The sequence below is a fragment of the Magallana gigas genome, chromosome 1 (genome assembly GCF_963853765.1).
Source record: "Magallana gigas chromosome 1, xbMagGiga1.1, whole genome shotgun sequence".
Classification (NCBI taxonomy): Eukaryota; Metazoa; Mollusca; class Bivalvia; order Ostreida; family Ostreidae; genus Magallana; species Magallana gigas.
The window spans coordinates 51395246-51422290 of record NC_088853.1 but is presented as its reverse complement, the minus strand read 5'-3'; the positions used below and the strand labels follow the sequence as shown (position 1 = coordinate 51422290).

The 27045-nt window shown below is 32.1% G+C and overlaps 1 protein-coding gene across 1 annotated transcript; it reads left to right on the top strand.

Annotated features, from left to right (window-relative positions):
• Positions 1-833: 833 nt before the first annotated feature.
• On the top strand, positions 834-26279 carry LOC105328165 (uncharacterized). Its single transcript, XM_066070353.1, has 6 exons — positions 834-964; positions 12705-12761; positions 12847-13078; positions 13191-13307; positions 24059-24158; positions 24301-26279. The coding sequence occupies exons 2-6, from the start codon at positions 12714-12716 to the stop codon at positions 24482-24484; spliced, it is 681 nt and encodes a 226-aa protein (XP_065926425.1). The 5' UTR covers positions 834-964; positions 12705-12713; the 3' UTR covers positions 24485-26279.
• The last annotated feature ends 766 nt before the right edge of the window (positions 26280-27045 follow it).

The window sequence follows — 27045 nt, the reverse complement described above, 5'->3', positions numbered from 1 at the left end:
TGATTATAAACATAAGAATATCCAGGGGAAAATGGATTTTATTTATACAGGATTTACATGAATTATTGTACATTGTCCAGATAGTTTGTATTATGACTCCATTGAGCTGATTTTATCATACCTATTGTTCCTCAGGTGAGCGATGTGGCCCATGGGCCTCTTGTTATACATGCATGTACAATATATCAACACAAATTTTCAGTGCCCATGGATAAAATATTTTATGATAAGAACATCACCAACAACCAAAATTACTTAGATATTTTTAAAAAATGGCAGCTCCTAGACACATGTTCTTATTTTAAAAATAAAAAAAATATTGTTGAAAAATTGTTTTATTTTCATTTTTTTTCTTGACGGACAAATTTTTCAATTTTATTTTTATTTTTTTTCCCTCCTCCTCACCAAATAATTTGAAAAATATTTCGTAAATATTAAAATAAAAAAATGCTGGCCTTAGTTATTATAATTTAAACCAGAGATAAAGTTAAAATCGACATGTTTCTGAGTAAAATATGACATCATGCTGCTTATTGTGACGTCATATCGATCAGAGGAATTTGATCGCTGAGAGTTGCCTTATCATACCCGCGTAATCTTAAATTTGTAATTGTGGTTTAAAGACACAGTACAAATGGATGTACTTTAAATGATTTAGGTGTCATTGATGTCTGATATACATCACTGAGGTTTAAGATCTATAGGGAGCATCCAATGAATATGAAGAACGCATGTATTGTCAATATACAATGACCTCATCAAAACCACGTGTATGTCCAAAAACATTTGAATAGGATATGTGATTCTAAGCCCCAGAATATATTTAAGAAATTGTATTCATCTTCATTCTATCACGCACAACTGTACACTAATACTCTAAAAAATGACAGATTAATTTAGTAGTTTGTTACATAACATTTATTGGAGTTTGAAGAGAGCCCTTTTGTGACTAAAAGTAAATCAGGTAAAGTAAATATTATCAAAACTGTACGTAATGCTTTTCTTGTCTTCATGATAATACTATATTCAATATTTAAATACATTGCTGTATAGATTATTGGTGACTTTACTAACATAATTCATATGAAAAAGTCATTTCTTTTGATTATGTATTCATGCATGTAAGATATATATCATTCCAGTTATCGGGACATATGTTCATTTCTGTAACAGATTCTTTACTGGTTAACGTTTTGTCGAGGTTATTTCTCTTTAGAAACAAAAACATACACAAGCCTTGTAATGAGACCATAATAACAATGATTTAACCTTGATCCAACTAAACAAGATATCAAAACTAGTGTCAAGTTTGATTTGATATCTTTCATAAACTTCTGGATATATTCATGGATTAACTCTTTGTAAAAATACCGATTTAAACTACAAGACATTGAGAAATTCTAATCTTTTTGAACATTGAGGAAACTTCCAGTTTGTATCGGCTACATCTAGTGGTTTGGAAGTAATACTTCAATTTGATGGTTACTTTCCTGAAATGATTTTTATTATAGAAAACCATAGTTAAAAAACATTTAACCGTAATTTTTCTTTTTAAAATAATTCATTAGTGATGTTTATCAATTTTAATATTACTTTGTTTTTATCTCGACAAATGAAAACTTTTTCACATTATCAGAGATTTATCAGATGTTTATGAATCTTATATTAAATTGGATTTTGTTTAACTTACATCATATCATATTTTTGTTGATATGTCACATCCACTGCATTTAAATCGTGCTTTTTATTCCCTCCTCTCATCTATTGTTGGTTACGTGATTCCGCTAAAAATAACAACATGCCCTGAAATTATCCGCTGTAGTGAATATCTTTTTGGAATGACTTTAACACCATTGTTACATTGGATCACTTGTTTATATAAATATTTGATAGCAAAAAGCAATTTGAAGCATTTGTAACCTGCAACTGTACAAAAAAAATACACTTCTGTAATGAGAAAAATAAAGAAATTTTCGATCGTTCAAATTAATATCTGAGGTACATGAATTTTTTTATGATTGGAATTGTTACCTTAGATTTTTTTTCTCTTAAATTTGTTTGCACTTGCATGTAGAATGTATAACCAAAATAATAAAATCATTTCAAAATACAGTAAAACACGCTAATAACGAAGTCCCAGGGACGGGTAAGTTAACTTTGTTATAAGCGTAATTCGTTATATCCGTCAAGTCTACAACATGAAATAGAGACTTGGGGAATGAAATTCACTTCGCTGTAAGCGTCAATTTATTATATGCGTGTTCGCTATAACCGTGTTTTACTGTATACATTAAGATCAATTCGCAAATTTAAAAGTTTTCCACTCGGCTAATTGGAATTTGCACACTCGTTATAAAATACTTTTTCAACCAAAAAGTTGCCATAATTAATAAATATTTGTACACTATTTATATAGATAACTACTTGTATATCAAATCGTACTCAGACAAAGAGTCTTCATGATTCGTTGTTTAACAAAAACGGCAATGCAAAGTAACTGTTCAGACTTTCACATTTCCGAGATGCAATCATCGGTCAATTGGCCAAAAAAATAGAAATGACACACAATAGCTCCTACTTAACAGAACACAAAGAACGACAGGCTGGACTAAAATGAGCAGTTATAGAAACGTTGAATTAAAGCAAAGCAATCAACGCAACTTAATTTTCTTACTGGTTTGATCATCCATCACAAAACCTTGCAGCAACTTGTGCGTTAAGTGCGGAGAAAATGACGTTTTTCAATTCAACATCGCATCAATAAAATAATAATAGCTTGCCTCTCAACAGTATCTAACGGTGAAACCAACAATTGCTTATGAGGAGAACTATAACATATCAACATGAAAATGACCCTTATAGACATACAAAACTCAAGTCAAATATCAACGCCTAATGAAAAATAATTCACGGGGACAATTCAAGAGCCTGACTTATTTTCCTCGACAATATAATCAAGAGTATTTTTGTAAAAAAAAAAAACATACAGAGCAAAAGAAGAAAAAGTGTGCCGGTCGGTAATAATTCATTTGGCTTGTAAACACCGACTTTTACTTATGAGGACAAAATTAGATAATAAGAAACTGGAAAACCCCAAAAATGGGAAATAACGAAGTTATTACTTGCATTTGCGTGATACTTCTAGTTTATCAATTTATCATTATTATTTTTTAAAATTGCAGTGCTTCTATTCGAATTCCCCAAGAACATTTTACCTTAAAATCACCCGTCTCGTATTTCAACGGGAAAAATATAATCGAAAGGATTTTTTGCAACAATGACCTTATACACTAGACTTAAAATTTTGTTTGAGCCTAGGTATTTGTAATTCATTTTAAAAAAAATAGTCTCTTCAATATCTCACCAAGCTAATCAAACAAACGACCTTGGTTTTCGCAGTCTATTGTTAATATCTGAATACGATATGTCTGATTAGCATAAAGAGCAGGCTAATTTGAAATATTTTTTTAAGGCTTACATTTCGTACTTGGGGACATTTTAAAACAATTTTGATACGAATCTATGTCAAAGGACATCTTCTGCATGCAAACTTTATCTTTAAATCTGTCTTGTGTCTTGTACTTTAGTCTTCATATAGAACAAAATAAATGCCAAAACTACGGAAGGAAAACCTCCAGTTTTTCAGAATTAGTTTAGTCTGAATAAGAAAATAAAAATCTATAAACGGCAAATAATTTATCTAAGTTCCAGTATAGTATGCTAAGTCCCAAATTATATGTTGCCCTTTCAGAAAATGGTGTTAATATTATAAGGTCAAAGTTGCCAACTATATTTCACTATGCTTGCTTAGAGTTTCTCAGATGGAAAACAACAATAGCAAATAATCATTGTTTGGTCAAGCTTAGTATATTAAAATATTTAAATATTCGTGGTCCAAAAACATTAGTATTAGGTGGAAAGGAGAATTTTTATAAAAGAAAGATATGTTTGGATTATCATAATATAACTGTAATACATCTAACATACAAATAAAATTGATAACTTTGTGTCTAAGAATAAAGCTGCCTCATTCACTTAATTTTTGGGATTGTCCTTGTCTTCATGTGAATTCTGTGTATTCTCCTTTGGTTTGTGGTAAAGTTACATAAATTTGAGATTTTATATCTAACCTTGGTATTGTTCGACCCAATGCACAGTTGATTAAATCCAGCCAAGTCTCAAAAATCTAAAACAGGCAGCACGCAACGATTATCTGTCATCCCATATGCATGTACATTTAGCAAATAATTGGTAAAGTTCTTTGTATTTCATATGAACCAAATCAAAACATTGTATTGTAAAACATATTAAGTAATTTGTCGACAAAGACGTGTGCATTTGCATGAAGGTTATGCAATTTCGGTAAGTGCAAAGCATTGATTTAAAGTTTAATGTCAAATGCCTTTCCATAAATATATTTCTAAATTCTGAATCTAAAATGTAGGGGAGAAAAAATCCTTCTATGGGGGAAAGTCTACTCCAATCCATCCATCCACCCCCAGGAAAAAGACTACTATGTATTAGTCAGTTTTCTGAGGAGAGGACTACTATGGGGAAAAATGCTATACAACACCGATGCAAACAAAAATTAAAATGACGACCGTGACGAACCTTGCTATTATTAAAGTATAGGATTGCAATATAATGTTGTTTTACTTCAAGCGCTTATGGTTCACGTCCATATGTATGTATATTATTCTCAGATTTATCTTTGTATCGTTGCTTTATGTTGTTTTTCGACTGTCAATTTATGGACATTTTGATAACTCCCCCTCCCCAAATATGTTAATGATTTATATGCAAATGCACATTATAAAGCATCGACGTTTTGTATCATTTTTGCTATATAATATGTATAAACGGATAAACGGAAAAGATGATAATCATGACAACTAGAATCATAAAACATGAACAATAATTGCGGTTTTAGGACAACATGATAATTTGGGTACTCTAGGAGTACAATATTCACAGAGTGTAGTCAAGTCATACTAATAAAAAAGCAATAATCGTTTATTTATCATGAACATGAACAATAATTGCGGTTTTAGGACAACATGATAATTTGGGTACTCTAGGAGTACAATATTCACAGAGGGTAGTCAAGTCATTCTAATAAAAAAGCAATAATCGTTTATTTATCATAACACAGCCGGAAAAGGTTAAGTTCCAAATTTAGTCACTACTAGTAAAACATTAATTGGAAAATAAACACTGATTATAATACATAGCAAAATTACATTTGCTAACTTCAGCCCCTGCAACCACGCCCTTCATGATTTTGCCAACACCCTTGCTCATATTAATTAGAATTTGATTCTGTTTAAGAGCGATAGCACATTTAGCTGAATACAGTTTGTGGTACTAGAAAAACTTAGATGGTCACACATTGAGAACTTCTATAAATGTGAACCAAATCTTGTTGTCTCCATGGGTATGTTGTGCACATAATTCTTTTGAACCTGCAGAAGGCATTAATAAACTAGCTGATTTTTTGGTTTCTATTGAACCGTTTATCAGCTTTTTCTTGTTCTTTCTTAGAAGTTCAGTATGCAGGTATCAATAATAAACACAAATGAATTTCTTCCCTTTTCAATTGTTTCCTAATCTCCGCTGATAAATGGTCAACGTTTCCCACGTCTTTTGACGAGACACTTGTGTTTATAAACAATATTCCAGGTTTCCCTCGGAGTTGAATTGGTCCGCAAATTTTCTTAAGGGGTTATCTTCCTTGACATCAGCGAGTCACCCCCCCCCCCCCCCCCCTCGTTTAATGTCGTGTTTACTCTCTGTTGTAACGCTGCACAGGATTGCGCCATTGTCTGTAAAGTCTACAACAAAACATTGTTTTTCTTTGTGACGGGATTTCCGCCCAGCACAGGAGAAAAACTCGGATTTTTGAGTTGCTCTAGAGTCAAGTTGTTGTTTTTCACATTTTAATTTTAAAGTTGACGCATTGTTGCGACGCTAAATCCTTTGGAAGCATTTATTCCGAGTTCAGTTAATTCTTTTCTTAATTACGCCCATAGTCTAGTTCAATGGGCTGTTCACATCTGATACGGGAAAAATAGATGGCTTACCTCACGTTGCTCAGGTTTTTATGCAAAGTTTCTCCTAACACCTCGCGGCATTTCAAGTATGTGTAAGTCAGTTTCACAATAGCACTTTTAAGATGTGTCTAGATATGTTTCTTTATCGCTACTAATTATATCAAAGTTTAAAACACACGTAGTCACACTGCACTCCTTACGATAAAAACACACAAAACATCGAAAATTGTCAAAGTATGAAACGTTCACATATCACTTCACACTGCGCATTAATCAAATAATCCAGGTAAACATCGATAAGAGATTTAAAGGAAAATTACTGAACTGAAAAAGAGAACACAAACACTGCAGGCCCGCTAAACTCGGATGAATAATAATACCCAATTGGTTAATTTAATTACGTGGCCTGTATGGGGTTCCCTTGGAGTACCCGTCTAAATATAGAAATAATTTGTATTTAAAAAACAAACACTGATTATAATATATAATCGATATTATTATTATATACTTCAGTGACAGTGTCAAACCTTCACCTTTCCAAAGCTTGTTTAAAGTCAGGTGAAATTCATCGCCGAGAAACTAAGAAACAAAACAGTTCATTGAACGACAGGAATAAAAATACACATTGTAACCATTTGTAGCGATGTACAAAAAAAATCGAGTGTCACCTAAGCTGAAAACCCAAAAGAATTGTCTTATCACCTTTTGTTCGCTGTCTGAGTATCTGTCGATTCGTCCGTTTGTAGACTTGTCATAATTTGACACCTTCTCCTGAACAAAATGACTATTTTTAACTTGGCGCAAACCATCCCTAGGAAAATGGGATTAACGTTTGTTAATTTGAATAACGTTTTCAAATTGAGAGTTTTGATTTATTCAAAATTTATAGGCAATTAATTAAATAAAAAAAGAAATTTTCTTAAAAGCCCATCAGTCAGAAAAACAGAAATGGCGATCAAATCATCTGTTATTGAAGCTTGCCCAATGTCGTCAAATTTAACGTAAAAGTATGTATTATTTTAATATCTTCTCAAAACAAATCGGCCAGAAAAGTTGTAACTTGTACGAAAGCATCCCCATTTAGTCGAGATTCAAGTTAGTTCCAATAACAATGCCAGGGGCAATACATTGGGGTACATAATTGCACGGCAAGATATAAATGCCTTAAACTTTAAACTCAATTTCTGCACCTGGGTAGCTTTTTTTCTTTGGAGAAACTAATTTTGTGAAGGGGCGAATTATACCCTCGTAAATTGTCTAGGTTGAGGAGACATTATATTTAACGGTGTTGACGGGGGGGGGGGGGGGGGGGGGGGGGGGGGGGTTGTTACAACATTGGGCAATACCGGATATACAAGTTCGTTGCCAAGTATTCGATGAATTTTACAACATTGCTTCTTCGTGTTTTTGTAATCAGCATGCGCCTTGTTGAAAATACTGGGGTTAGCCTGGATCCACTCTATCACATCGACTTCCTCGGCATCGGTGAGTTTTCGGGTGATGCGCTGGATGGTTCTGCAATTAGACAAAAGAAAACAAAATTCATAAACTGATTAAACATACTGTTAATTTATTTAAGTTAAAACAATTATAGTACAGTTGTCAATTTGTCAAAAATAATATCTACATACTGAGGATCAATTGATATCAATATTTACTCGATGTTACATATATACATGTAAAAATTAAAAAAAATATAAATATATAAATAAATAAAAATCTTAAGCAATGTAAAATGTACCTCTTTTTCATGGGTGCGGCAGTTCCTGGAGGGTCCATCGAGCTGGCATCCGAGTCTGCATCTTTGGGTATCTCGTCAGGTAGTGTCAGTGGGTCCTCCAGCTCATCAGGGTCGACAGGGTCAACAGGTTGAAATGGTCAGAGGGCCTTGGTGGCCCTTTTTGTATTCTCTCTGGGAGAATCTTCCATGGTGGGGATTCTTTTGGGGACTTTTTTCTTCTTTGGAGGCATTATGTAGCAAGTACTCTGTTGTTTCAAGGTGTCAGCAGGTAGTTGTGTTCTGATGTGTTCGAGTGCTGTATGATCATACAAGAGCTTTGTACATACGTAGAGACCGTGTCTGGTCGTACTTGACCATGTATAATTCGTTCTAAAAAGGTATTGGTCGTATGGCGATCGTATGAAACCGTATTGGTCGTATAAAACCGTGTGTACACTCGTGTGAATCGTACGGTGATCGTGTGACATTCGAGTGTTTATCCGGTTGTTGGATGTAGGACTTGGGAACGGTTTCACACGATTCCATACGATTTATATACGAAATTGACACAGTTTAGCTCACTCGTGGAATGGACTTTATGTGCAGTTGTATATACGGTCTCGTACGGTCTCACACGGTCTTGTACGATCGCTACTATGATCATACACGGACATGGCATCCGTGCCAGTTTTTTAAAAGTTTAAAAAATCATACACGGCTTTCACGGATACACTCGAATGGCCCGAGTGTAAGTAGGATAAGGCCAAGGTTGGTTCGGTTGTATGTACGGTTTACACGGGTGGCCAACCGTATTAGCCGTGTGTTCTGTGTGAGACAGGCTTAAGCTATTTCCTTTTCAGTATTGTGAGGTAAGAACTGTTCAAATTATCAACAAATCTTACAGATCAGGTATGAAGATAACGATTTCCATTGCATGTAAGAGTTTTCAAAAAATAATTCTTAAATTTTGTGCATTTAATATGTGCCAAATGTTTTTTTCTTTTATAAGATAACGCATAAGACCTATACCAATAAAGTTCAAAGTATGAAAATATTTTTTAAAGAAAATCAGTTCTAATACAGTTGAACTTGAGGTCTAAGTTTGACTTTTAAACATAAGTTGCTAAAGAGAAAACAAAGAATGAATTAAATTCAGTGAGTTTCCTTATATTATGATTAATATGAAGCTGTTATCGTTTTGAAAATAAGAAATATTAAAATTGCAGGAAATACAGAAACCCTGTGCATATCGCTATCCTTGCACAGAATCAAATTTGTCTGAATTATTTATAATATGAACCGAGTATTCTTCAAAATATAAAATAAAGAATTCAAAATAACTTTCGTTTTGATAGCTTCGTACCAACGCAGTTTTTTAACTATCACTTTAAAAAAATCCGATATTCACGATTCAAGAAATATTGTGAAAAGAGAATTATAAAGAGCGCTCTAAAAAGGAAAGCGATTATACTTTTCAAATCAACCGATGCATTATATGATCCTAATTATGACAGATTATTTTCTACACTAATTTTCAAAAATTATTGACAAGTAGACGGTATTGCCTTTCAATAAAAAAAAATCAAATAACCTGCCAGTGGCACACATCGCACACCTGAGCAACAATTGCCGATAATTCGCGGGAATGTTAAGACTTCCCGATTGATTTCACAGCGATGTGTAGAAGGTCACTTGTCTGTACTTCATAGAATATGACGTCGTAATCAAATTAAACGTCACGATCTGCATCTCAGGGATTTTATCTTAACGTTAAAAGTGAATTTTGTTGAAACAGTAATAAAACCGCTTCTTTTTCCTTTATACAGATGCCGTCGATACTAGATGACACTATATGATACTAGAGAAACAAAACTAATTAATATCAAAATATTAATTATTAAAATAATCGGCAGCTGTAAAGCTTAGGTTGAATTAAATGACTGTTTATAAATCAATGGTTTAAGAATATCCCTGCTACGTGTAAACAATTGAATGAAGAGATTTTACACAGGGTGAAAAACAATCTTTAATCTACCTTTAAGTAACCTTTAAGCTGAGCGTATAGTTCCTTAATGTCCAAACTTATTTAAGTCACCTTTAAGCCATCTTTAAGCCACCTTAAATGGCATTTACACCCCCTTTAAGTTGTCTTTACACCATCTTTAAGTTCCTTTTAAGTCAAGTTTGATCAAGCTGAACAGATTCGTCTTAAAACATATATTAAATGCAAAAGCTCTGTTATAGGGATGGGAGGGGTGATCCAAGTGATAATATAATTTCCAAGGAGGGGGAGGGGTGTTCCAGACGGTTTTACTTGTCGCTTCATTAAACACAGATTGCTTTCATCAACACCGCTCCAATGGCCACATATTGCCGTTATAAAGTTCTTTATAATTTTTTTTTTTTTTCAAAATTATTGTAGGGGTGAGCGCAGTCTCTGTATCTAAATCTGCGAATAAAATTATATTAAAGTATGTTTGTTTCCTATTATAAATTAATCAGTCAAATCTCTCAATCTCTCTCTCTCTCTCTCTCTCTCTCTTTCAGTTCATCCGGTTATTAAACAATTTTTTTTTAAAAATGAACCAATAATGCATGATTTAATTTAATAATCGGTATAAGATATGTATTTTTTCAGTTTTAATTATTTCTAAGTCTAATTTCTAGATCTGGTAGATATATAATAAAGATGAAAAGACTCTCAACTGCCTTTGTTATATCGGGCAGGATATTACTGTTTTGTTTGTCTAGACATAGTTTTGCTCGTTTGTGTATATCTAATTAAAGTCTATTGTTTGTCCAACTTAAGAAAACCCATGGAAATAACACAGAATATACAAGATCTACACAACAGGTGTGTCGTGTGCCCAGGTGCTGGTCAGGGTTTCTTAGGCGTTGGAATCTTAGTATGTACGTGTATACGATAAGTCTAGTAAATGAAAGTTTATTTACATTTGTAATTCATTTTCAAAGTATCATTTCCTAACTCTGGGTTTTAAAAATCTTACGTCTACAATTTAAAGATACATGTATGTAAGAGTAAAATCTAGAGTATATTTAATTATTGTACCGGTGATCATAAATGGGGGTTAATCATTTAAACATATGTATAAGGATTAATGTGTCACATACCCAGCCTAGCACATCATACAATTGTATGTACAAGTATATGTATACATCATTTGCAATTGCAACATGCAGTACATACGACACCGGTAATTGATAATATTGTTTGTTATAGAATTAATAGTTTAAAATTCATGTATACAATTAAATATATAAACACATATCATTTCATTCGTTATTGCATTTCATTTGTTATTCTAGATCTGTAGTAAATGTATAATAATCAATATTATTAAACTTATACATACGTGAACGGAGCCGTGATCATGAAAACCGGGAAATTGCGTCGAACTAATACCCTAATAGTTTCAATGCATTTAATGAAAGAAATAGTTTCATCTTCATTTAGCTATAGATCTACTCTGTTTAAATTTATTAACTAAGTACTAAGTAAGCCTAACGGTTTCTATTTAGGTATAATATATTTTTTTTTCACTGAAGACCAAGTTCCGTATTTCATTCTAAATACATGCATGCATGTAATTTATTAAATAGATATAACTGATTGTTACAAACTGAATGGAAATCAAAATCTTATCAAGTAAAAAATACACTCGAAACATTGATTAAACAGCCTCTGATTTATAGGATATAAAAACCAAGGAAAAGATATAAGTTGCCGTGGTCAACGGAGGGTCCCGGGTTCAATATTCGTCTTGGGCTTTGTAATAATTTTTTTTTTCATTTTTTTTTTCTAGAACAAAAACCATTTTTAACACATTTTCTATCTTAAAGTTAATTCATTTTGTTGGTAAAAATTAAGCTCAATATTGAATTAAAAGATTTTTCAATGGCTTAAAGGTGGCTTAAAGGTAGCTTATAGGTTTAAAAAGTTTAGACAACTTGTTTTGAACTGAGTGTAATTAGAAGTAACATACGCCCGGTTGTGCATTTAGAAAAATAGCACGCGTTATTTATCATCTATCATCAACGCTTAATAAATGGCGCATAGATGAGCATGGAACACGAGACTACATCTTAGGAAACCAGATTTTATATAGTAAACATGGTTACGGAGCTCACCGACACAAAGCATCACTTTTTTAGGCCAACCAGCATAGTTGATTATCTATAGTAAAATAAGTCAACCACACATTATTGTATCAATATATTGTATTTATTATATTATATTATTATTGTATATTACTCTATTGTATCATATTACAGAGCAAAATACAGTATTGTATCGTGTTATATTAACAATTATATATTATATCGTATGATACAATATTTATCATAAATCTATCATACTATACAAAACCATATCATATCATACAATGCAGTATTGAATAAAATAATATATGATAACAGATGATATGATATGATATGATATGACATTGTGTATCATCACACGATATAATATTATTTTGTAAAAGATAATAAGATACAATATTATATTGTATTTGATTTGATAATGTATCATATAAAATTGCATTATATGCATCTATAGTAATATGTAAGATATTGTTTAAAATGTAAAAATTATGTACCATATAAATGCTATTTTATGATATGATATGATACAGTATTATTTCATACGATTTATTCATGAGACTGTTCAAATGATGCAATATTATAGGAATAGTAATAAAAGAGATACCATATATCAACAATCGCATCCACCAAACAAGTTTGATTGAGGTAGGAGAAGTTTTCTTAGTATCTATCCGAAACCTATTGCTGTGATTCATCATCCAAGCCTGCCGAGTGCATTAGCATTTCAAGATGCATCATTCGTCCGATTTTGGTAAAGATAAAACCAACAAGTTTTAATTTTGTGCGAAATAATTTGACATTTTTTGTTTTAGCATTGCAAAATGAACAACGTCCACCTTTTAATGGGCTACGTCTTGTTGCTAATGCAGGTAATTTATGCAACAGTGATATTAAATTGTTATTCATTAGCATCATAACTTATTGTTTACACTTTCATGACCACTTTTACAATAGCTATCTCAAGGAATATCAAGATACTGTCAAGAAGCCGTCGACAGCGCTGAATCTGTAAGGTCATGCCCAACGTCAAAAGAGGAATGGGAAATTGCTGCCTGGAAGAAAAATTGCAGCAAAATAGCATCACAGCAAAACTGTTCAAGTGCTGAAAAATTCCAATACCACTGTGTGTTAAACGGTTACAGAAATGAAACTTTGGAAGTTTGCGCCCCTTCAAGAATAATTTTTGGTATCTCATTTATATACTTTAAGTCATTTTGCTCATTTTTTGTATATTTTTTTCCAAGTATGCAATTCTATAGTAATGCATGTTTTGATTAATTTAAGCTTACGGTTTTTAGGACATTGTGTAGAGTTTAATCTACAAGGAGGAGTAATTCAGGAACAGTATTCATCTCCCTGCAACGACACATTTCCCAGATGTGACAAACACTATAGTTCATCGACTGCCTACAAATGTAACGTAACAATTTATATTACAGCAAAATACATTCCGTATCATGATCGCATGCTGATAGACAAGACCCCAGAATCATGAAGCGATCTTAAACTAAAATCAAAAATTGTACCTTGTCTAAATGTCTTTTGAATGAAAATACTGGCACATTTTAAACGCAATATATCTTGATATAATTAAGGAATAAGGAATCATTCTTTGAGTATTATGAGGTGATAATTTCGGTCGGGGTGTGGTCAAATCCAATAAAGCCTGAAGGGCTTTATAATAGATTTGACCACGATCCGACCGAAATAATCACCTCATAATATTCAAAGAATGATTTCTTATTACTTGTATTTATATTATTTCCAATTTGTACACTATGTATATTTACGCGGCAAGCCAATACCGTTTCCCGGTTATGCTATACGACACGCCGGTTTTGTGTCTTTCATGTTTTATGAAGTTATTGGGTTTTAGGGTTCAAAATTGATTCGTAATGTTATCACAGACAAAGACAGTTGAAAATAAAAAATATTGTTGTTTAAATTAAAAATTTCAATATTCATATTATGATAAACAAAATTTTTATGACTGACTGAATTTTTGGCTTAAGTCTGAAATTGCCTCATGTTTTTGAGGTAAGTTACATGTACATTTGTTTAATTGTCTGTATCTTAAATTAATTTTTTGGACGAATAACGAAGTTTGTTGTTAATTCTATTAAGAAAGGAATTTTTCTTTTGATCGACGTTTCAAAGGAAAAATTTACCGGAAAACTTTTACTCTCTCAAACTGCTCTTACATCTTATAAACCAGCAAACTGAGTTTGATTTGGGGTATCATGTTGTTTTGTAAAAAGGTTTCAAAAATTCTCTGTTAGTCCTAGGGGTCAAGTAAAAAACCGTCTTCATCGAACTTTTCCTACATTTTCAACAGTAGACAAATCATCTCGTGGAATATGTTTAAGGATATCCTATAGATGCGAAATAAGGTTTCGGAATTTTCAATTTTGTTCTGGGGGTCATATAATGGCTGAAAAATGACGATTTTTTACAAAAAAACTGGTTTTCAAAAACGTCATTTTTTTGCACTAGCCAAATGGTCTTCTAGAATATGATTGGGGGTGTCATATTGAAGTGTGATCAGGTTCCAGAATTTTTTTTTTATTAAGGGGATCAGTGGGCAACAAAAAATGACGGGTTATTTTTGCAAAAAAGTGTGGTTCCAAGAACTCCTCTTACAACTTTTGGAGTAGCTACGTCATCTCTTGGGATATAATTGGAGCTGTCCTATAGATGTGCAATAAGGTTTTAAAAATTTAAATTTCATCCAGGGAGTCAAATAGTAGCAGAAAATTGACGTTTATCCAAAAAAAAACATAGATCCAAGAGCTCCTCTTATGATTTAATGGATAGACACATCATATTTTGGTATATGATAGGGACTGTTCTATTGATGCGCAGAAAGGTTTTAAAAATTTAAATTTCATCCAGGGAGTCAAAAAGTAGCATGAAATTGACATTTATCACTTCAAAAAAACATAGATCCTAGAACTCATATCCCAAGATATGATTTAATTAATACACACATCATATCTTGGGATATGATAGGAACTGTTCCATAGATGTGCATTACGGTTTTGAAAAATTAAATTTAACCCTGATGCCCATTACATACATACCTTTGTATGCCCTTTAAGGATCAATAATATGTATGGTTAAGGGGTGGGGATCTCAACCATTTTCGAGATATTCGTGCACTTCCTGTTCGGGGGGGGGGGGGGGGGGGGGTCCATGACCACAACCGCGGCCCATGACCTACATACCGTTTGATGCTTCTTGACACAAGGAACCAGAATATATATGGTTTAAGGGTGGGGATCTCAACTGTTTTGAAGATATTAAGGGACTTTTTGTTTGAGGGGGTCAGGATCACCCACAGGGCCCATGACCTACGTAACAGTTGATGCCCCTTGACATCAAAAACAAGAATATATATGGTTTAGGGATCATGATTAAAACAGTTTCTGAGATATATGGTAATTTCAAATTCCTGGGGGGTGGGGATGACCCAAGGGGTCAAATCTAATAAACCCTATATATTGCCAGTAACAGTCAATATATGGTTTTGAAAACCCTATATTATTATCTTTGTCCGTTTTCAAGCTACCATTTACAATATAGTCTAAGATTCTTCGTACAAGGTTCAATGTTAGACCCCCCCCCCCCTTCCCCCGAAAAGTGGTTGTCTAACCCAAAATGAGAAAAATCAAACCAGGGTGCACAACTAACTAAATATGCAGGCCTATCATATCCTAGAGTTTTGTACAATTCTGTTCACCCATCTCTGAGAAACAAGTTCAGAGCGGGAAAGAAGAAGACGAAGAATAATAATTCATGTATTAAGAACCGTACAAAAACAATAAGTGTCCAAATTTCATTCAGGAGACTTAATAATAAAGATTAAATAGAGATAGGATCATCAAACATCAATAATTTAAAAATAATTGACAATTTCTGATTCTAAGGGGGTCAGGATGACTCCTTAGGGTCATGACTTACATGCCATAATGATCTGATGTGCCATGACCTAAGGAGGAATAATATTTTTGGATTAAGGTGGGGATCTCAATGGTTTTTATAACATTTGATAATTTCAGGAAGAGCACTTGGGATCATGACCTAAATACCATCTGAAATGCCTTGAACAAAGAAACCATAGAATAACATAATATGTACATGATATATGATTCAATTTAAGAACCCAGATATAGATCAATCATCTATGTTTTAGAATACTTCCTATGTATATATATACATGTATTAGTTTGTGTTTTGTTCTATACTACTCATATTAATGACTGTAGTATGGCTTAGTCTTATTTTGAATTACATTAAAAAATTGTCAATATATGACATATATATATATGGAACCCCCACCCCCAAACAAACTCAAATATAAACTGCCCCCCCCCCCCTCCCTTAATTGTCGAATGATCTATTAAAATCAAAATATAATTTGGGTGTCTAAAAGCTTTTATAAACTGGTAAAAAATGTTATTCTTCAAAACAAAAATTACACTGGTATACCGTAATTGACAGATGATCTATTGAGATATGATCAGAGGTCATATTTCTACCTTGGGATCAATAACTAGTATTCATTGACAAGTTAAAATTAATAACAATAAATGATTCAAATTATAAATGTTTATACTCGATCCACATTCACCCCCCCCCACCCCCCACCCCCAGTCTTACCTCGTTCTAATGATTCAGTTTTCTTTATACTTCTTACATGTGTACAGTAGCAAATTTTAAATCATTTCTTGATTGCTTTTTCTCTCCTGATGCACAATAACATTTTGGAAATTGCTTAATTCAATTTTTAAGATTTATAAACAAAATGTAATATGCATGTGTATTCGCCTATTTGGGGCAATTCTCCTAAACAAAGCAGTGTCTTCATTAGGCTAGGAATTACCCACATGGATCAAACACTACATATGAATAAGATAAAATACTTTATTATTTCTAGTTCTAGAATGTCAGAGTGTCTCCAAGGGGGCATAACCTATATACTTTTTTTTTTTTTTTTTTTTTTTTTTTTCAGTGTTCTGTTTAATTTATATGTGAACATTTACATTTTCAAGTGTCTTTTTTTCTTTTCTTTTTTTTTTTGATAATTTATTTGCAAGAACAAACAAAGTATACAATAACTTCAAGCACAGAATTCTAATAAGCTATCTACAAGACAGCACATTGTCTTAAATAAGATACTATGATTATTATTTTTGTCATCTAATTAAATATTGCTTATGAAAAAAATACTTTAAAGAGTATTTAGAGTTGCATAGATTCCACAGATAATGTTTCAGTGTATTACACATATATATACAATTAGCATAGATTCATAAAGCAAGTAAAAAAAATGGTGTACAAATAAGGCTAAATTAGCAATGTATAGAGATTTAAATAAATGTACAAGTAGTATCTTGCCTAACCCGGTAGACAACATTATCAATCACATAGTCTCTGGGTGTAGAGATACATAGGCAGACTCTATGTATCCATGGTATATAACAGTTTACTATATTACACTGTAGTTGTCTATATAATTATGATATAAAAATCATGGACAAAAAGAGTTTGCTGTCCTTATAAGGAGGTTCTACCTTGTTTTACAGTCCATATCCTCCCTTTTATGACAGCTCTACTGGAAGACAGGTCTCTTCTCAGTAGTTTTAGGATAATAGAATATTTTACACTATGATAATAAGACATATCACATCATCTTTGACAGATTTTCAAAAAACTTGCACTCAGCATTTGCATTTAAAAAACGTAAAACTGAGGCATAAAAACAAGTGGATTTTTTAACATGATTATATATGATACATTCAGTTTCATTCATAGAATCCAATTTACAAAGCATTTTTTGTTTATAAATTCTATAAGCTACATAAGTGATAAGTAAATTTAGAGATTTAGTTGTATCGCTTTTTTCATAGAAGAAACCAATAACAATATGTTTCCATTGTATTTTGAATGACAATAAACTACTAACAGTATTCCATATGTTTTTAACATTGTTACATTCAAAAAGCAAATGTTTTATATTTTCTATTTGTTTACAGTGTACACATTGATTTGATATATCTTTTTTCCATTTACTCACATATACATTATTACATAATATATTATTTAAAAGATTGTAACTGAATTCAGCTACATGTTTATCTTTTATATCTTTAATCTTGCATTCATAAATATTTTTCCAACTCTTCTCATCGTATATTTTAAATTCTTTACGCAGTATTAATTGAAACTTTTTTTCAATGAGATTTTTATAGAAAAAATTACTAGATTTACCAGTCAAGTTGTAATATCCCAGAGGGAAGTTGAAACTTATTACGCTTTGTATGTTGATAAAGTTTACATTGCTGAATGAGTAAAGTCTTCGAATTGATTTAGTTATTTGAAAAAGAATTTTGTATTCACATAACCAGTTAGATTTATTAATAATATTTGCATAATGTTCTAATCGTCTGAAGTTACCCTCGTCGTCAAACAAGTCTTTAATGTATAGTATTCCTGATTTAATACAGTTTTCGAAGAAAACAGAGTTTCCCTTATATACTAAGTTACAATTATTCCATATTGGTTGTTGTAAAATATCATCAGGTGATCTTTTTTCAAAGTGCAGTTCACGTTTACATTCATTAAAACAACAAAATATTTCTTTGTAGAATAGGGGTAATTTTATGCTATCCAAGGTCTCTGTTTTAGTAGTGGAGCACTTTAAAAGAAAGTGTATATCGATATTAAGTTTTTTACACTGGTTACTAAGAATATCAAATAGAATGCCTTTTGAGTAAAGTAATCTTGGAATCCACGCTGCTTTTAATGATTTTAACTTGCAATCTATGTCTACTATAGAAAATCCACCTTTTGCTATGTCTCCAATTAAAGTATTTCGTTTGATTCTTTCCGTTTTTTCCCAAATGAAGTTAAAAATCAATCTCTGTATTCTTTTAATAAAATTGCTATCAGGAAGACAAAGTATTGACGAAGTATATACAAGTTTTGAAATAGCTAGAGTCCGAATAATACATGCTTTTCCAAAGAGTGTTAATTTTCTTCGTTTCCAGGATTCAAATAGTTTTTCCATGTCATGATAAATTCTCATCCAATTTTTATTATAGCATTCTTCCTTATCATGGCCTACATAAATACCTAAACATTTAATTGCTTTATTTGTTACTTTGATTCCATGAAGCTCTTCAAATTCGTTTTTCATATCTCCTAATAATATGCATTCAGTTTTATTAGTATTAATTTTTGACCCAGCACATTCACAGAATGCTTTAATAATATCTAAAGTATTCTTCATTGAGATTTCGTCGTTCAAAGCCACTGTTAAATCATCTGCATGTTGTATACATTTAATTTCATAGTTATTTATTTTAATGCCATTTATGTTTTGATGATTTTTAATTTTAGTCGCCAATATTTCTGCAACAAAAAGAAATAAGAGAGCTGATAAAGGACATCCTTGTCTTATTCCTCTTGTCATTGAACATGATTTTGAAAGCCAGCCGTTGTTTTTCATTTTAAAAATAGGATTTGTATACAAAATGTTTGCCCATGTAATAAAACTTTTTCCGATATTAAACTTTTTTAAAGTTTTAAAAAGAAAATTCCATTCAACCGAATCAAATGCTTTTTCAAAATCTAAAAATAACAGAATCCCCCCACGTTTTCTGATTCGCAAAATTCAAATATATCTAATATAAGCCGGGCATTTTCTCCAATGTATCTTCCTTTTATATATGCAGTTTGGTTATCATTGATTATGTCTTTTAGGATCTTCTGTAGTCTTTTTGCAAAAACAAAAGCTATGATTTTGTAATCAGTATTTGTTAGACTAATTGGACGATAATTTTTTAAAGAATTCTTTTCTCCTTTCTTAAACACTAACGATATTACTGATTGCCGCTGTGTGTATGTCATCATTTTATTTTCATATATATCTTTAAGAGCATCTTTAAGAGCATCGTAGAAATAAGGGCCAATTACATTCCAAAAACATTGATAGAATTCACTTGGTAATCCATCAAGTCCAGGCGATTTATCGTGTTTCATACTATTGACAGCTTCTGTACATTCCTCGAACGTCGGAAATTTATCTAGCATACGTTTATTATCCTCACTTATTACTGGTACATTGATTTCAGATAAGTAATCATCAATTATTTTATTATCAATGTTTTTACTTGCGTATAAGCTCTGGTAAAATTTAAACATTTCCCCCATAATTGAATTGGTATTATGACTTTTTTCATTGTTTGAAGTAAAAAGTTCCGTTATTACGTTTGATAATTGATGTTGCTTTTCTAAATTTAGAAAATATGATGTGTTTTTTTCGCCATTTTCTACCCACTTTGCTTTAGATCTAATATGTGCACCTTTTGATTGTTTATCATAAATAGAATCTAATTCTGCTTCTAACTGTTTAAGCTTTTTATAATCGAATTCCTCAGTTTTACTAGTTTCTATATTTTCAATTTCTTTCTCAATTTCCTTTTTCCGTTTCTTAATTGATCTCTGTTGATATTTCGAAAAATTAAAAGAAAATTCTTTTATCTTACGTTTAATACATTCCCATTTGTCGACTTGGTTCAAGGAGTTATCTAAATTATCAATGATTTTATGAATCTCCTTGTTATATTTATCGTTTTCTATATTTGACACATTTAACTTCCAGTAGCCTGGGCCTCTTTTTTCACATGATAAGTTCAGGTGAAATTTTAAAAACCTATGGTCAGACATGCGATTTCCTTTAGAATGAGTGCCAGGAATTTTCCTGATTATTAATCCACCAAATTTACGATATATATTTTCATTTAATAGTACATAATCTATCCTTCTTTTAGGACAAGGCCAGTCAGAAGCTTTTGTGTTTTCTGTACCAGCTTTATCCAGCCCTGTCCCCCATTTGTCGTTGAATGTTGACTCGGCAAACAATGTGTTTTTCTTAACAGACCTGAGCTTTTCCCTGAACCTCTCAACTTGGACACATTTATTTTCTATAATTTCGGTCATAACATTTTCACACGATTCAGTCCACTGCTCATTTATCCGCACTTTGTCTCCGATGCGTTTGGCGGAGAGAGCGTCTTTAGCCTCTTGGATGGACTAGGCAGCCTCTAGGTCCTCGCATCGTAATGATTTTGCATATTGGAATGCATGCTCTGCGGACTCCGAAGATGTTGAGCTCACATGGGTAAAAATTTGACAAAATGTTATTTTCACCATTGAAGGCTATAACACTTTCCTGAATTTGATAGGAGGAGCACCTTGAGTCACCTGGTTTGTGGCCGGGTGTTTTGCAGACTTTACAACGGGGTTCGGTTTTGCAAAAATTTCTTGTGTGTCCGGTGTCCCAGCACTGAGTACAGGTGAGATTCCGCTGAGGTTTGGACTGACCGTAGTGAAATAACATGCAGCGTATGCCAGCGCAATAGTTAACACGAGGCAGAACTTTGCCGTTTTCAAGGGGTTCTAAGTACATGAATCTATTTCCATTAAGTACGCTAGTCATTTTGTTTGTTACCGGGTGTCTTATTTTTTCATACAATATCTTGCTTTTCAACTTTGCTCCTAACTTATCAAGTAGCTCGACGACGGCCGATTCATCGACAGACAAAGGTAGTCCGCATAGACGAACTTTCAGAGTATTTACAGTGGGGTCATGATTTCCTGACCTATATACAATTTTACGCACAATGACACAAAGAGCAAGAATAAATTATATTCTTTAAGGATGAGGATCTCAGAAGTTAACAAAATATAGTGTATCATCATTTCCTATTTCATGAAGGGGGGGGGGGGGGGGGGGGTAAAGACAACATCTGGGGGTCATTAATGTACTTTACACCATTTGATGCATCATTATGACATAAGAAGATATTTTGTATTTTCCAGTTTCGTGGGGTCAGAACAGTCCCATAAGGTCATGACCTACATTGCATTTGATGTATTATAATACATTAAGAAAGAAATACTCCATCCTTCCTATTATTACGCAGATAAAAATGATAAGTGTCAACACTTAATTACATGTAATACACAAATTTGATACAGAATTGTTTATACAGGGTCAATATATGGGGTCAACTCAATAGTGCAAGTCTGACAAATGAAAAAAAATAACTTTTGCAATTAAAATGACGGAAACTTTACAAATACGATAGGATATGTAACGATGATAAGCTTATTTAAATACTAAAAGATGATGATACAGTTTGCTGTCAAAGGGAGATCACATTTAGAAAGTGAAAGTAGAACTTATGTATGCTGGCATCTCCTTATATTGTGCTACTGCTACTACATGTATTATGCCTACCTATATTGGTCAACATCATAATGATAATCCAATTAAAACACAATAATGAATTCCTTTAGCTGATCTTAACTAATCCTTTTCTGCATATGAAAAACACATACAATGATACATGTATGTATAGACGTGAACCAATCTAATCGAAGAGCTGGGTAAAACTAGTACCCGCTAATGAGACCTGCAGACCTGTGTTGTGTATGTAACTTCAGACAAAGATCAGTTATTTGTAACATGCATGTATTTTTATGACCTATTATTCAAATCCACTTGCACTTTTTTATTAGGTAAATAACAACTTTAAGGTGGTGCAGGACACCTGCATATTGTGATGTATACTTCCTATTGAGATAAACAATAAAGTATATTAAATATTAATTAAATATTTACCCCCCAAATAATGTTACCTAAAATTGAAGCGCAATGGGTTAGAGCGTTTACATGTCTGTAAGAGCATTGGGGTCCAAGGTGTATTTTTGGTAATTTTACTATTGATATAAATGAATTTTCGTGGGGGGAGGGGGGTCTGGACCCATCACTCCCACCCCTTCTCTAAATCTGTGCACACGATGATGTACATGTAGGCACACAAAAACAAATCTAAAACCGGCAACCGCACAGGGAGGGGGGGGGGGGGGCATAATTTAATTTTTAATTTTGTTTGTAATAATTATATAGACCATTATACTTTCTATGACATGAAATGTTTAGATTATTGATTAACTGAAAAATTCACTGCAAACAGTTCAACCCCAAATGGCACATAAAGTGCTGCTCATGTGCATTATCATATGGGAAGGGATCTCATCCTTCAGTTATGAAAATTATAATTTTTAAATGTATTAAAAGCTTGCATGTGACCTTCATTTTTAATTAAACTGGTACAAAACAGTGTTATTAAGGGGCAAACACTTGGTGCGGGTATTACTGTCTAATGACAGCATCTAGTTATAATTATTTCTGGAACTGGAATAGCCAACCTCGTTGTAAATGTTGATCATTGATCCATAGCAGACAAAATCGCGAGAAGACGTTTAATTTATTTTTATTTCGTGAATTAAATAATGTGTTTTGTTTATTTTTGAAGGTTCAACTTTCAATTTATTTTATGTTTATTAAGTTGTATTTCGTTCGTTGACAATTAAATAGACACAACTTTACATTTTGTTGACAGTGTTTATTTTGGAAATTCCCGTTCTATTAATAGTGTTAGATCAGAACAGTTGTGAAAAGTAGATCCGGCAAATTTTATTGATGCAGATATCAAAGAAATTGTTCACCCAATCAGAAGCGCCAACATCTCATCAAACGAATAAATATTAAATGTAATGTACATTTTGTAAATTAACTATTTCCGATAGCAATGTTTGATAACTAGTTCAATAAGAAAATTAGTTGTTCATTTCAAACTTTAATTTTAATGTTTTAGAATGCTATGATAATTCTCTAATGATATTGCATACACTGCATATTTGATATTAGTCTATGATTCTGGTCATGTGGTATTAAACAGTTTTATGACAGAAATCCTTATTTTCTAAAAAGTCTAAATTTCCGGTATTTCAATACAGATTTACAATTTACCTTGCCAAATAATCATTTTCCCTAATTTTTGGCATTAATGCACAGGGAATCGATTTATATTATTATATTCCAAACTGGCTATTATAAGTCATATTTTATTTAAACATTAATAATTATTTCATAAATCAAACATTTGTAGTGTGTGAAATTCGGTTCAAAACAGAAATGACATGAATGCAAGTGTTTATGTATTTAAAATTAAATACAACAAATGTATTAAAATTGATATATACCCAATTATGAATGGCATTTCATGTATTTCTATTATCATTGTTAACACAGATCCTAATTGTTATCAGCTTGTGTCCTTGAGTGGGATTATTTATTCTAAAACAACTATGAAATATCATGAAACATCAACCACTGACGAATCACACTCTAGGTAAGATCAAAATTATCCTTACAAATTTGAATACCGTAAACTATTTTTTCTGATACTGATGAACCTATTTAAATATAGATATAACATTGTCTTTTTTCTTTACTTCAAGGATATTTTCGATTATTTTTTGTTTTTATTTCAGAGAATTTCAAATAATTGTCGGGATTACTGCGGGGTTTTCCTTTGCAGTTTGTATCTGTGCTTGTATCATACGTGTCATCAGATATAAGACCAAAGCTCATAGGGAAGCGCCTATAAATGAAATGGGGGGATCTATTTGTGTGAGCTTGGTCGAATCCAATAAAGCCCGGGGTCTTTCTGATTGATTTGATTATGCTCCAACCGATATTATCACATCATAATATTAAAAGAATTACTTTTCATTACATATATAATTTTTATCAATTGTAAGATTATATATTCGAATATTTACATACTGCTAAATCCTTTTTATTCGTGATAGTCAATGTTCGAGTGTAGCCAAAATTTTTCTGGTTCTTTGGGACGTAATTTCGTTGGTATAAAGTTCTATTTCCTACATAAATATTAAACATATGCTTGTACTTTTGTTCATGGGGATGTATGTTATTTTCGAAAGCCACGAACACTGGTTTCTCACAAATGATTATGAATCCACATTATTTATGTGATTTTCATTTCTTTTACTTTTTCAAACCCTGATTGTGCCCCAACAATACCTTATTTGAATTTATTGGACGGTATGATACAAAATCCATTCATAATGTTATCTCAGACAAAAGCACTGAAAAATGGGAGTATTATGATATAATATTCTTTAAATATCCAAACATTATGAGACAGTGAAAAAGAAAGCTGATTGCTGCTATATTTTTCGTCAGATTCGACTATTTGAGATAACATTAAATTCAGTAAATATCATAAATACTTCACGATACAACCGAAGAAATCTTCAGTCTCTGACAAGCATTGATAAGAGGTCACATTCACGCAATACTTATATTTGCATAGAAACTAAACATACCAATTAATCACAGAGATGTTTTTAATTAGAGGTGTAATTCATCAATGCCAGAGGTTACAGAAAAAAATCAACAATTTATTTTTTTATCTCCATTTGAAGAGTTCAATAGATTTTTTTTCTAAATCAGTTAAATCCCGTCCCTTATTAGTCAGAGGTAAAGGTCGTATATATGAAGATGACCTCCTATCGAAACCTGTCAGACGAAAAGGAAAAGGGGACTGCTTCAATCAAACTTCAATCAAATTAAATAAAATATCATTTCATTTCTAAAAGTTTTACTTTTTAGCTTATCTGGACTGATGTGAATTTACCTGATCAAAGTGTGTTCGTTACAAGTATCTGTTGTCGTTATTTTCGTTGTTGTCACTAAATTTTACATTTGCATCTTCTTCTCCATAATCAATTGCTTAATTTTAATCAAATTTATGTCAAAGTGCCAGGAAAAGGCCCTAAAATAACTCCAAAGTTTATAACATATAACGGCTGTAAACAACGCCTTCAAAATAATTCTGAAAATATTAACAGATGACTATGCTACGCGCATTGATGAAGTTTCCCGGACCATTTTTCCTTTCATTCGTCGATCAATAGAAATATTATTAAATTTATTTCTTAAATAAACCATGAATTTTCTTGTCTACATTCAAAATCTGAACAAAAACATGGCCTGGGGTTTGCATTCATAACAGATACTTGTAAGCTCTTTATCTCGCTCATAACTTAACGACTTACACTTAAATTTTTGGTTGACTAATAGAAATGCCTTACTAATGTATTGTGAAAATGAAAAAAAAACCGGAATAATACACATTTTTCCTAAATTCGTGATCACTTTACTTAACAAAGTTTTGCCAGAATACTTATTTTTGTTTAATCTGCGTGCTTAAAAGAAAGAAAATTAAACTGTGAAAAATACAACTTGCAATATTAGTTTATAATATATATACTGAAATAAATAAAACAGAATGCGACCGTCCATATTAAATAATAGCCTTTCAGCCATGTCGGCTCTTCAGACATTTATACAAAATTGTGCATTACTGTCTTAAGAGCCAACATGGCCGATATATATATATATATATATATATATATATATATATATATATATATATATATATATTATTTATTGTCAATACGAATATCATTTATTTGATACTGATATATCATTTATCTAATGGGTAATGGGTATAAAAATTCGATTTTTTTTTTAAATCATGGAAATCACTAAATGGAATATAAATGTCCCGTACGAGTAGTCTTCCTTTTTTACATATATCATATATATCTTCCTGTATGTATATGATACATTCTATATTTTATTGTGTTTTTATTGCGTATACTCTGTTTTATACTGTTTACAATTTTTTATCGTTTTTATATTTTAATGATGTATATATGTCCTGAACATTTTTTCTCGATTTTTGTCAACCCTGTAATTAGTAACATTTTTATATAATAGTCTATAAGAAGATGAAACTGTCTTCAAATCCGAGCAGCTATTGTACTTTTCTATTGCAAAGGCAGACAATAATACAGTTTTTTCCCTGGTTCAATGCTATGCATACTGAACTGATATCTTCAAAATGTAGCAGCGATATCTTAAGCCTTAGTCACAACTGGTTGCACGTGCTTCTACGGATGGTCTACGGGTGGATTTTAATTAAAATCTTGCGAGACACGCAAGTACATCTTACAATTTTGCAAAATACGCACGGTGGCTGTTGGACTTGCCAAACAATCAACACGGTTTCCTTGCGAGATCTGAAAATGTACGTTGCACTTGCGCTTCACTCAAGGAACCCGTAAAATAAGCATACGATTTGACTTGCACGAATGACGTAAGGGATCTCACGTGTCCTTTGCGTTACACGTACGTTAAATGGA